General features: G+C 38.5%; 1 protein-coding gene across 1 annotated transcript; it reads left to right on the plus strand.

Annotated features, from left to right (window-relative positions):
* Positions 1-10453: 10453 nt before the first annotated feature.
* On the plus strand, positions 10454-12133 carry LOC147064462 (uncharacterized). The gene has a single exon (XM_085957663.1). It carries the CDS (start codon positions 10454-10456, stop codon positions 12131-12133), a length of 1680 nt encoding a protein of 559 aa, XP_085813789.1.
* Positions 12134-12573: the final 440 nt, after the last annotated feature.

The following is a 12573-nucleotide window of genomic DNA, read 5'->3' on the forward strand; positions in this document are numbered from 1 at the left end:
GGTACCATGATTCCCTACCGTAAAGCAGCACCGTCAGAATGCAAGCGTCAAATTGGCGGCATTTGGTTTTGACCGGGTACCGAACCATTCCATGATAGTATCACTAATTCTGACACAGCATTCACTATTCTCGTGCAGGCATATGATTTTAGCAATCCCGTATGCTCCCAGTATCCTACAGAAGGAGGGGCGGTGCAGACTATCAAAATCCTTTGCATAACCCACAAAGCAGCAGGCCCACGAGCTGTTCGGTTCATGGCTCTGCTGAAGTATACATCGAAGTTTGTGGATTTGGTCAACACACACTCGTCCAGGTAGAAACCAGGCCTGTTTTTTTCCTAGCGACGTGCTATATCGGGTCCCTTGTTCTCAGTGGCGCACCCAGGATTTAATATTGGGGGGGGGGGGGGGCAAGGAGGAGAATGTAAGTTAGACCTATAGGCTCTTTTTCTTCTTCACAGCCTAATTTCTCGTTTATCGGTCTTTTATCTATTGCAATCGGTGTACCTACACCATGGTCCCCACATCCTGAAGCGGGCCCTCAAGCTAGGATATTTGGGGCCCCCCTACCTACCGCTAAGATTAAAGGCAGTGTGAAACACTACATTAACGTTTTTCAAATTGTTGAAAATGTTTAAACACGCACGTCAATATTATTTTACTCCCTACTTCAATTATAGTTTGTCAATTTATGGCTACGGCCGTATGTTGTAGCTTAACCACTGGGGAATGACAAAAGAAAAACACTACCTTATTCTTAGGTCAATAATTATTATAAAGCAATCATTATTCATAAGATGTTTATCACACTTGAATGCTCAAAAACATAGCTTATAATAAGTATCTTTAGAATCATCTTCAAATGTGTTAATCTTGCTGATTTTTTGAATAATAAAATGCCTAATTCTTGTCAAATTTGGGATCACAGAGATTATCATTATAATTTTTTATCGTGAATATTTTACAAAAATTATCTCGTAATAAATTATACTAATGATTTTATAAATGCGTTTAAAAATTAATAAATGTAAAAAATCTTTACACCACTGCACAGTTATGTACCGAAAACATTAGAGCGAGAGGTTTAAAAGAATACTATTTTATGTAACAAAAATACTTTATGCAGTCATCAAATGTTTAAAATAACTATAAAGGATACTATGGCTTCAAAATTATATAAATAGATTATCTACAACGTTTAAGGAGTGTCCAGGATCATGTTTTGAAAATACAATAAAAACTCAATTTTGACCTACGACGAGCACGTGGGCCGTTAAATACAAACGTTGAATTAATAAATTGTTTTTAATTATTTGTGGTACTGATTGCACACTAATTGTGGTTGGTAAATGTTGATAATTAAATTAAGTATTTGTTTACCAATCAAGGTAAACGTCAATTTATTTATATCTTAATAATGATAAAGCGCATACTTATGAATAATAAATTGGATGGCAACCATGCCGATGCATGTCTAATATTTTATTTACGGTTTTTTGTTTATGTTGATTAGAATGTCATTTGGATGTAACTATCACGCGAATATAAAAAAATGTCATCCAATGTGACATACATTTTTTTATAATCTAATACGAAATAAAAGAGCTGAGCCGCGTTGTAGAAAAAATATACAGAATACCTGAGACGCTTTGAAGATCAGAAAAATTTGTGTCACATGCGCATTTTATTGAGAAATATTAACAGTTTTTTTTATTGATATTTTTACCATTTGCATTCCAGACGTTCCGTAACATGGAAGATGACATTACATGTTTAACCAGAAATAGTTTTTAACTACTAAGTCATTCTCTACTCATTCAAATCGTCATATAAATACGCACAGAGACATACATAATATAAGCATCAAGTCAACATCATATTGTCAAAAATAGTTCTCACTGACAGATCCACAATCAATTCTAGCGCGTTTTTATCAACTTGATAGATGGCAGACAGTGCCATAGGATAGGGCAGGCATCCAGTATGTAGGTCTCAATACTATTTTAATGGTTTTAAATTCTCAGCACTCACCCAAAAGAAACGGGATTAAACCCCCCCCCCCCCCATGATATGTCCGTAAGTCGATTGATGATGTATTTGTATTGGTGTTTATTATGTCCATTACATCTTTTCAGGAAAACGATTCACTTCAAATGCCTGACATCCCTTATTTAGAGGGTAAAATATTGAACAGAATCAATATTAGAAACATTAAAATGAGCGCTTACCCATATTGGTTTAGATATAACAATTAAGACAAAATTTTAATCGAAACTAAACCAATGCTAGCGATAGGGTGGCGAGTTTTGCGTATACAATAAATATTTTTAATAATGATTTTATAACATAAGTCCGAAATAATGATGCCTTTTTATCGGGGTATAGATACTCGTATATATATTATCTAAATTTGAAATGAAAGAATCGTTGGTTACATTATTATGTTGCATCTAATAAATAAGAACATTTTTTACAACGTTTTTATTAGCTCGTATTCTTATTTGTCCTGTGGTTGTTTGTCCGGTACAAATCTTGCAATCGATTTTTAACTAACTTCCCGACTAGCTTGACATTTGAAACTTTTAGAATATATCAGAACACGATGCCAATGCATTTTTTTAATACTTTTAGCCATTTTTAAGTAGAATTGAATTCATTTTTAGTTAATTCTGTTTTGCTACGGGTCCTAGCAACTAAATTATTAAATAATATATACGTGCGTAACTATGGAAACCAATATGGAATGACATTTCATTATTCAGTATTTCTATCAAGTACATTTTTTTGATCGTTTAAGCTAGTCAAGTCAAGTTTACAGAACATTTAAAAACGTTGTACTGCTATAAAAAGTTCTTTTTATCTTGTGATTATTATCATCTTTAAACAAAAGTTTAAATACGCTTAAATAAATAGCGGCAATTCAAATTCCTTATTCAAAATAAATTTAAATTATGAATGAAAACAAAAACGTATGCAAGTATTCAAATTTTATCAAAGCTTTAGTACTTTCAAATAAAAGAATGCTAATCCAATAATCATAAATAATTTTAATGACTAAATAATATGAATTTATGAATGACCTACAATAATCGCACTCTCTACTGATACTTTTTAATGTATGTATTGAATTTAGATAGTAAAAATTACATTCCAATTAATGGGTATGTAACCAATTAATTACTATGCAAATATTAAAAAAAATACAATAAAATTCTTGAATAATAATTTTAGTTTATATTTAAAAAAATAAATGCATTATTATGAATGTATTAGTCGGTTCTAATGAATCGCTCTAAATAGAGCATAATATTGCTAAATAAAAATAAACTATCATTTCGCTCCAAATCGTATAAACAGACTTTCTTTGGGTTACGCAGCGGTATTTAAACCTCTCTGGGGCTTCCGCGTTTCACAATAAAAATGATGGGATGGGGTTCCCTGAAAAAAACCTTAGAATTATAAGTTATATAAGGGTTCCATGAGTCGACAAAGCTTTAAGACCACTGGGGTAGGATGAAATATTGTGATATTATTAAATTATTATGGCTTCGATTAACAGAAAAATATCGTATTTTGACAACAAAACAATATTGACTTCTTATACCATGGCCACCACAAGGGGGGCTGGTCGACCTGATAAGATAGATTTTTTGAGAGAAAAATATAACACTGAGTGCAAGAACGTAGTGGTCGCGCGGGGGCGTCTTGCGAAACTCAAACGTATAACCGTGTGCAAAATGATCGTAGACAGTGTCTTTTTTGGGGCATAATACACACGGTTATACGTTTGAGTTTCGCAAGACACCGCCGCGCCTGCCAAATCACTACGGCCGAGCATTAAGAGAGCCAAAATACTTTTCAAATGAATATTTCTTTGAGGAACATTTTGGTTGCGTATTGCTGGATGCAATTCAACATGAATTACTTATTAGTATACTTTCTGATCGATAGATTCAATGTTATGACCCCACCCGAAATATTGCAGTGGTACGACTTAGGAGGCAGAACGACTTGGGCAACCTTCCCCTACCTACTGTGTGTCGATATTCGACAACTCCGTAATTCAAGTGGATTTATTCAACAATACAAAAAATCGCTAAAAATACACCGAATACCCTTAATTTTACCTTTAGAAAGGTCTAACATTTAGAAAACGATTCTGTAAGAAGTCCCACGTTAACCCTGGCGATGGGTAGAGGGCCCCGGTTTAAGATGTGGGGGGCATGTCTTATACTTAGGTCATCGCAGACAATTTAAAGATACGCGTTACAAAATAGTGAATACACTAAAATATATCCGAAACAAATTAGACAGTATGACTTCTATACAGTAAACGGTAGTCCATTAAAATTAAATAATAATTAAAATACCTGTGTCAAAATTAAATAATAAATAATTAATTGAAATTAAAATTTGAATGTCATAATTTCCATTAAATTTATATAAGTGGCCCGGCAGTGGGTTTTCTTTTTTTTCCGTACAAGCAAGTAGAGCGCGGAAATATTTATTTGGCCGGGCGAATGAAATAATGTGTTGCGAATTCAACATTTTTTTTCTTCTTCTAATAAACAACTTTTCATTGTTTGTGTGGTCAGGAATCAGGCCATAACTGTTTAGATTGCTTTTATTCATATGCGGCATCTAGAAACAATCGAATTGAAGCTATATACATATGCATTTATCTTCAATTAAATTTATAAAAAATGTACTTATTGAATGGTATAATTTTTAATGTTAAAAGTCACACCTTTCTATAATTTCTATATGGATAACATAGATGTAGTTTTATGTTGCTCTGTGGCACCGAATACAAACAAAAAATTTTAAGAAGACTTTCACAGCTGTTGTTTGTTATTGTATCGTAAGTGTACGGCCTGAGTGGACAGCGTTCGGCGGGGCTTGAGCGACGTGCGCAACTCAAACGTATAACCGTGTGTGAAATGTTGTTTGTGTTGTCACCATGTTTGGGTTGTCACCGTGATACCGAAAAATTAATTAAGATGGACGTTGTTATTTTACGTTGTTTTATTAAAATATGTTTTGTTTAGCTTATTCATAAACACCACCGCTCACTGTAATTTGTATCAGTTCACGTGCTGAGTCATTTTCCGTCTAAATAATATGAGAGACACAGTTTATTATGTGATTCGTCTACCTGAGACGATAGTATAGACCAGGCATATCAAATATGTCGACCACGGGATGGATTTTGCCGATTATATGAATCGAGTACTGGAGGTTTGAAGGAAAACAAAGTTTTTTTGTAAAATTTTATGAGGATGCCCGCATGACTTTTAACACTATTTGCACAGCATGACAATGAGTACCAAAAGAAGATCGAAACATATAATTTTAACGAGTGGAAAATTGGATATTTCTTTGAGTTAGTGAAAAACAAGCGTAGGTACTATAATTTAATTTTTTGTCCTCAGCCAAATATAATACGTTTGTTCGAGTTGAATATTGCTAATGGGAGAGTGTGTCCGATCTGCCTACTTGAAGCTTTGCCTGGTATACCCAAAATATCATGGTGCTTGGATAGGAAGTGGTCGTGGCTCCCACTCCTCACTTTTGTAAGTTGGTACTTGACAAGACCCACGTGCACACCTCGAAGTCATCGGCATAATAATATGATAGACACAGTTTCTTAGTAGTTGGTCCGAAATCAATTTCAATAGATATATTTAAAACATTTTTTTATAATTATTAAATATATATATATTAAATAACCATTTATAAATAAAAAATCTAATCTCTAGATATCTACCTCTATATTTTTATACAATGCCCATTGACCTTATGAACAATAGAAATGTCAATGATAAAAATATTGATCCACGTTGGCCTAAAGAATTAATAAAGTATTTCGGTCGACCTGAGTTTGAAGAAATTGCACACCGCATCGACAAATTCAAGTGTCAGCGGGCTGGAACAATGGTTAAGAAGATCGCAAATTGCGAGAAAGGACTTGAAGTGGAGATATCGATCAGGCGAAAGGAGTTGAGACGAACGCCATTGAGATGAGATTATTAATAATATCAGATACCTATTATGTATTTTTACTATAAAAAAATCGATGTTATGGCAGTAAGGCAGGTATCGGGTTGTCCAGTTACTATAATGTCATTCTTAACAAGTTTCTTAACATTGCAACAGGCCAGATTACGAGGGCAGAACTATAGTAGGTACTGATATATAAATAACGATTAATGAAAATTCTAAGGCATTTTATTATTAACTATTTCTTTTATTTATTGAATAATTCACAAGATTTTAAGAATGTACCATTCTAATTATTGAACATAAATAATTCTGAAACCATTCATGAGAAAATATAGCCAATAGAAAAAAATCTTTTCTGAATTCTGAGAGCGCTTATGAGCAGGTATTAAAAAAACCGGTACTGTTCGGTTATCAGGAATACAGCGGAAAACACATTTTGAAAATAGCCGATAAACTGAATTATTTGTTAGGTTAACCTAACCTAACCTAACCTAACCTAACCTAACCTAACCTAACCTAACCTAACCTAACCTAACCTAACCTAACCTAACCTAACCCAACCTAATGCAACTCCACGATAAATGGCATAATGCTGAGCAAATTCAGTGACTCAAATACCACACTTGTAAGAATTACCACAGAAGCTGGACCTCTTGTTATTGGATCTATGTACGTGGAGCCAAACGCCGACATTGCCCCAACATTAGGAAAACTCACACTGCTTGGAGATGTTCCAATCCTCATAGGGAGTGACCTTAACGCAAAAAATGTGTGGTGGGGGAGCGCGAAGACCGATAGAAGGGGCGAAGAAGTCGCAGATTTTCTTTCAGAACTCAATATGAACATTCTCAATGAAGGAAATCGACCCACCTTCGAAACCTATCGTGACAACCGTCACATCACAAGCGTTATAGACATGACATTCTGCTCTTCAAGTTTTCTGGACACTGTTCACAGGTGGAGAGTAGAATCAAATGATAACCAACTCAGCGACCATAATCCTATTTCTTTCGAAATTTCCACAAAGATTTGGAATCCCACAGATCCGAAAACTGCCCTTTATAATACAAAAAAAGCGAACTGGGAAAAATTTTCGAAAGATATAAAAAACAAACTGACGGATATACACGCTTCTGAAAACTATTTTTCTGAAGTGAGCAACTCGCTTGTGTTGGAAAAGAAAATAAACACATTGATGGACATCTTGGGAGAATCGTGCAAATCAAGTATACCAATCAGGAAACCTTTCAAAAGACAGCCCTGTCCTTGGTGGAACGATGAACTCGATAAGCTCAAGAAAGACGCAATCAAATGTAAGCACAGACTTCAGAATTCAGGAAGACTCCGAAGAGAGACCAAAACGCTTCCGGAATATCTTGAAGCGAAACAAACTTATAAAGATGCAATTGCGAAAACCAAAATCGAGTCTTGGAAAAATTACTGCGCATCACAGACGAAAGAAACCGCTTGGTCAGCAATTCACAGAGTTCTGGTAAACCGAAGAAAGACCACTCCACCAGCGACGCTCAAAGATGGCGACGAGTACTTAGCTTCGGCTGAAGAATCCGCTCAGCGCCTATTGGATAAGTTTTTCCCGGACGACACCATACAAAATGAAACCAACGAACAGATTAACATCAGACGTATGGCGGAAATTCTACCCTACACCCCAAACGACCCGATATTCACTGAAGAAGAGATCGAGGATATAGTTTCAAACATAAGTCCACATAAGGCACCCGGAGAAGATCACTTCACCGCCGACATTTGCCTTCATTTCTTCAACGTGGATAGGTCATTAGTATTGGGTATGTACAACGCATGTCTCAGAGTGAGCCACTTTCCAGCTCAATGGAAAATAGCGAGGGTTGTTGTCATTCCCAAGCCGGGAAAAGACGACCTTCAAGACATCAAGTCCTACAGACCGATCGGCCTCATTTCAGTATTTGGAAAAGTACTGGAAAAGCTGATGATAAATCGGATAAACTGGCATTTTCATCGAAAAGGTAAGTTGAGTCAAAAGCAATATGGTTTTACGCCCCAGAAATCAACAGAAGACGCTCTGAACGCTTCAGTCAACGAAATCAGGACTGCGCTGCAAGACAAGAAGATGGTCATAGCAATCTCGCTCGACATCAGAGGAGCCTTTGATAATGCTTGGTGGCCATTTCTAATGTGCCAGCTGAGAAGCAAGAAGTGCCCTCGGAACTTGTTTACGCTAGTGAAGAGCTATCATCAACAAAGGAAAGTCATACTGTCACATTTTGATGCCACGCTCCAGAAGGTTACGACCAAAGGATGCGTTCAGGGATCATCTTGCGGACCGAGCTTTTGGAATTACATCTTAGATGATGTACTTCAGGAGGACTTGGGCCCTGGAGCTGAACTGAGAGCATTTGCGGATGACCTGCTATTGATTGCTACAGCCAACAATACGACAGAGCTTGAAAATATGACTGACAAGGCGTTGAAATTCATCACATCATGGGGCTCTAAAGCCAAACTACACTTTGCAGAAGACAAAACCAACGCGATGTATATTACCAGAAAAAAGGACCGACAGCCAAACATTTACATGAACGGAGTTCAACTTAAATACGTGGATCACTTTAAAGTTCTCGGTCTCACCATAGATCGCCACCTTAACTGGTCCAAACACGTCGACAACATTTGTAAAAAGGCCGCAAGCATCACGAACAAATTGATCAGAGCCGCCAAACCCACATGGGGTGCGTCGCCGGGGGTTATGCAGCAAATATATTTAGGTGCTGTCGAGCCTCTGATAACGTACGCTTCCAGCGTGTGGGCGGACGCGGTAAAGAAAAAAGTCAACCGTAAGAAACTGAACTCCATTCAAAGACAAATTGCCATTAGATCTTGCAAAGGATACAGAACGATCTCTCTAGTTTCTGCTCAGGTCTTGAGCGGCTTCATGCCACTTGACCTGAGGATCAAGCAACTTGCAGAAGCATATGAGGTAAAGAAGACTCTCACCCTGCAGGACTTGCCGCAAGACAGAGTCTACCAGGGAACCGGAGACTTTTTCTCACTCCCTCATCCCTCGGAACGCAACCGCATTGACCATGGATACTATGATCAGACTCTGCCTGAGGCAACGCAGAATGAGCTGAGAATCTTCACTGATGGCAGTCTCTTGAACGGCAAAGTGGGTGCAGCATTTGTACCTTACGATGGCGTGAGAGAGTTGCCGTCGAGAAAGATCAAACTCGACGACGTCTGCTCAGTGTTTCAGGCGGAACTCCTGGCGATCCGAGAAGCTTTGAGCTACGTTCTGAAGAAAGCACCAAACAGATGGAAACAAATAACGATCTTGACAGACTGCAAATCAGGCGTCCATGCAATAACGGACCGAAATTCGGTCAATCCTATTGTCATGGACATTAAAACTGATATCCAGGAACTACGATGCAGAAAACAGAACGTGCATATCGGCTGGATAAGGGGTCACTGCGGAATCCTAGGAAATGAAAAAGCGGACGAAAAGGCTCGAGAGGCTACTCTTAAAAAGACGGCCCCAGATTTTGCCAAATTTCCGCTCAGTTTTGCCAAGAGGAAAATAAAAAGCAGGACCCTTCAACTCTGGAATGATCGATATTTGAAAGAAACGACAGGAAATATTACTAAAATGTTTTTCCCAACAATTTTCCATGCCTTTGATTTCAGGAGAATGCAGGAAGTTAGCTTTGAACTCACACAATTCCTCACGGGTCACGGTGGGTTCATGAGCTACCTGCATCGATTTAAGCTCTCCGAGATCGACAGCTGCCCGTGTGATGACATGACCCCTCAAGATGTCCCTCATCTTTTTATGCATTGCCCCATTTTCAGCTTCCAAAGACAGCAGCTGGAGGCGCGATGCAGGAGTCTAGATGAGGACCTATGCGACATCGGATCCGTGATAGTTCACAAGGAACTATCACGAAAGGTAGTATCATACATGATTAAAATAGTGCAGGATATTGGCAAAATAAACGAAGCCAGGACACAAAATGCCGAACACTCTTCAAGTGAAACGGAAGGCCTGGTGATTTCTGTCAACAGTCCGTCTTCTCCTGAAGAGTTTTCTGTGGTTTCCTCTTCACAAGAGCAAATGCGGAGAAGTTCCTGTTAAGACCCACAGTAGTATATCCCTCCTGATCCCAACACTATATAGTTAACACTATAGACTAATAAATAAAGAAAACTCCAATTGAAGATCTACAAACCTTGTACATAATAAGCAAGGTCAATAATAAATGCAACTCCCATATAAAAAAAAAAAAAAAAAAACCTAACCCAACCTCAGGGATCATCTTGCGGACCGAGCTTTTGGAATTACATCTTAGATGATGTACTTCAGGAGGACTTGGGCCCTGGAGCTGAACTGAGAGCATTTGCGGATGACCTGCTATTGATTGCTACAGCCAACAATACGACAGAGCTTGAAAATATGACTGACAAGGCGTTGAAATTCATCACATCATGGGGCTCTAAAGCCAAACTACACTTTGCAGAAGACAAAACCAACGCGATGTATATTACCAGAAAAAAGGACCGACAGCCAAAAATTTACATGAACGGAGTTCAACTTAAATACGTGGATCACTTTAAAGTTCTCGGTCTCACCATAGATCGCCACCTTAACTGGTCCAAACACGTCGACAACATTTGTAAAAAGGCCGCAAGCATCACGAACAAATTGATCAGAGCCGCCAAACCCACATGGGGTGCGTCGCCGGGGGTTATGCAGCAAATATATTTAGGTGCTGTCGAGCCTCTGATAACGTACGCTTCCAGCGTGTGGGCGGACGCGGTAAAGAAAAAAGTCAACCGTAAGAAACTGAACTCCATTCAAAGACAAATTGCCATTAGATCTTGCAAAGGATACAGAACGATCTCTCTAGTTTCTGCTCAGGTCTTGAGCGGCTTCATGCCACTTGACCTGAGGATCAAGCAGCTTGCAGAAGCATATGAGGTAAAGAAGACTCTCACCCTGCAGGACTTGCCGCAAGACAGAGTCTACCAGGGAACCGGAGACTTTTTCTCACTCCCTCATCCCTCGGAACGCAACCGCATTGACCATGGATACTATGATCAGACTCTGCCTGAGGCAACGCAGAATGAGCTGAGAATCTTCACTGATGGCAGTCTCTTGAACGGCAAAGTGGGTGCAGCATTTGTACCTTACGATGGCGTGAGAGAGTTGCCGTCGAGAAAGATCAAACTCGACGACGTCTGCTCAGTGTTTCAGGCGGAACTCCTGGCGATCCGAGAAGCTTTGAGCTACGTTCTAAAGAAATCACCAAACAGATGGAAACAAATAACGATCTTGACAGACTGCAAATCAGGCGTCCATGCAATAACGGACCGAAATTCGGTCAATCCTATTGTCATGGACATTAAAACTGATATCCAGGAACTACGATGCAGAAAACAGAACGTGCACATCGGCTGGATAAGGGGTCACTGCGGAATCCTAGGAAATGAAAAAGCGGACGAAAAGGCTCGAGAGGCTACTCTTAAAAAGACGGCCCCAGATTTTGCCAAATTTCCGCTCAGTTTTGCCAAGAGGAAAATAAAAAGCAGGACCCTTCAACTCTGGAATGATCGATATTTGAAAGAAACGACAGGAAATATTACTAAAATGTTTTTCCCAACAATTTTCCATGCCTTTGATTTCAGGGGAATGCAGGAAGTTGGCTATGAACTCACACAATTCCTCACGGGTCACGGTGGGTTCATGAGCTACCTGCATCGATTTAAGCTCTCCGAGATCGACAGCTGCCCGTGTGATGATATGACCCCTCAAGATGTCCCTCATCTTTTTATGCATTGCCCCATTTTCAGCTTCCAAAGACAGCAGCTGGAGGCGCGATGCAGGAGTCTAGATGAGGATCTATGCGACATCGGATCCGTGATAGTTCACAAGGAACTATCACGAAAGGTAGTATCATACATGATTAAAATAGTGCAGGATATTGGCAAAATAAACGAAGCCAGGACACAAAATGCCGAACACTCTTCAAGTGAAACGGAAGGCCTGGTGATTTCTGTCAACAGTCCGTCTTCTCCTGAAGAGTTTTCTGTGGTTTCCTCTTCACAAGAGCAAATGCGGAGAAGTTCCTGTTAAGACCCACAGTAGAATATCCCTCCTGATCCCAACACTATATAGTTAAAAAATAAAGGCATATAAATAAAGAAAACTCCAATTGAAGATCTACAAACCTTGTACATAATAAGCAAGGTCAATAATAAATGCAACTCCCATATAAAAAAAAAAAAAACCTAACCCAACCTAAACTAACCCAAACTAACAAATAATCCAGCATATCGGGTATTTTCAAAATGTGTTTTCCGCTGTATTCCTGATAACCGAACATTACCAAAAAACCAATAGTTAAAATTTGTCGCAATTAAGCATTGCAGTCGTAGCATAGTGGTAATGCACAGGGCGCGATACTCAAGAGATGCAGGTTCGATTCCTGCCGGGTGTCTTACTATTCTTAAAAAAGATTTTTTCTATTGGCTATATTTTCTCATGAGTGTTTTCAGAATTATGTATGCATTTTA

The sequence above is a fragment of the Rhyacophila brunnea genome, unplaced genomic scaffold (genome assembly GCF_057557595.1).
Source record: "Rhyacophila brunnea isolate RB1 unplaced genomic scaffold, BYU_Rbru_1.0 scaffold_7, whole genome shotgun sequence".
Classification (NCBI taxonomy): domain Eukaryota; kingdom Metazoa; phylum Arthropoda; class Insecta; order Trichoptera; family Rhyacophilidae; genus Rhyacophila; species Rhyacophila brunnea.

Coding starts and splice junctions, on each gene's coding strand:
- LOC147064462 (XM_085957663.1), top strand. CDS start 10,454: ATGACTGACAAGGCGTTGAAATTCATCACATCATGGGGCTCTAAAGCC.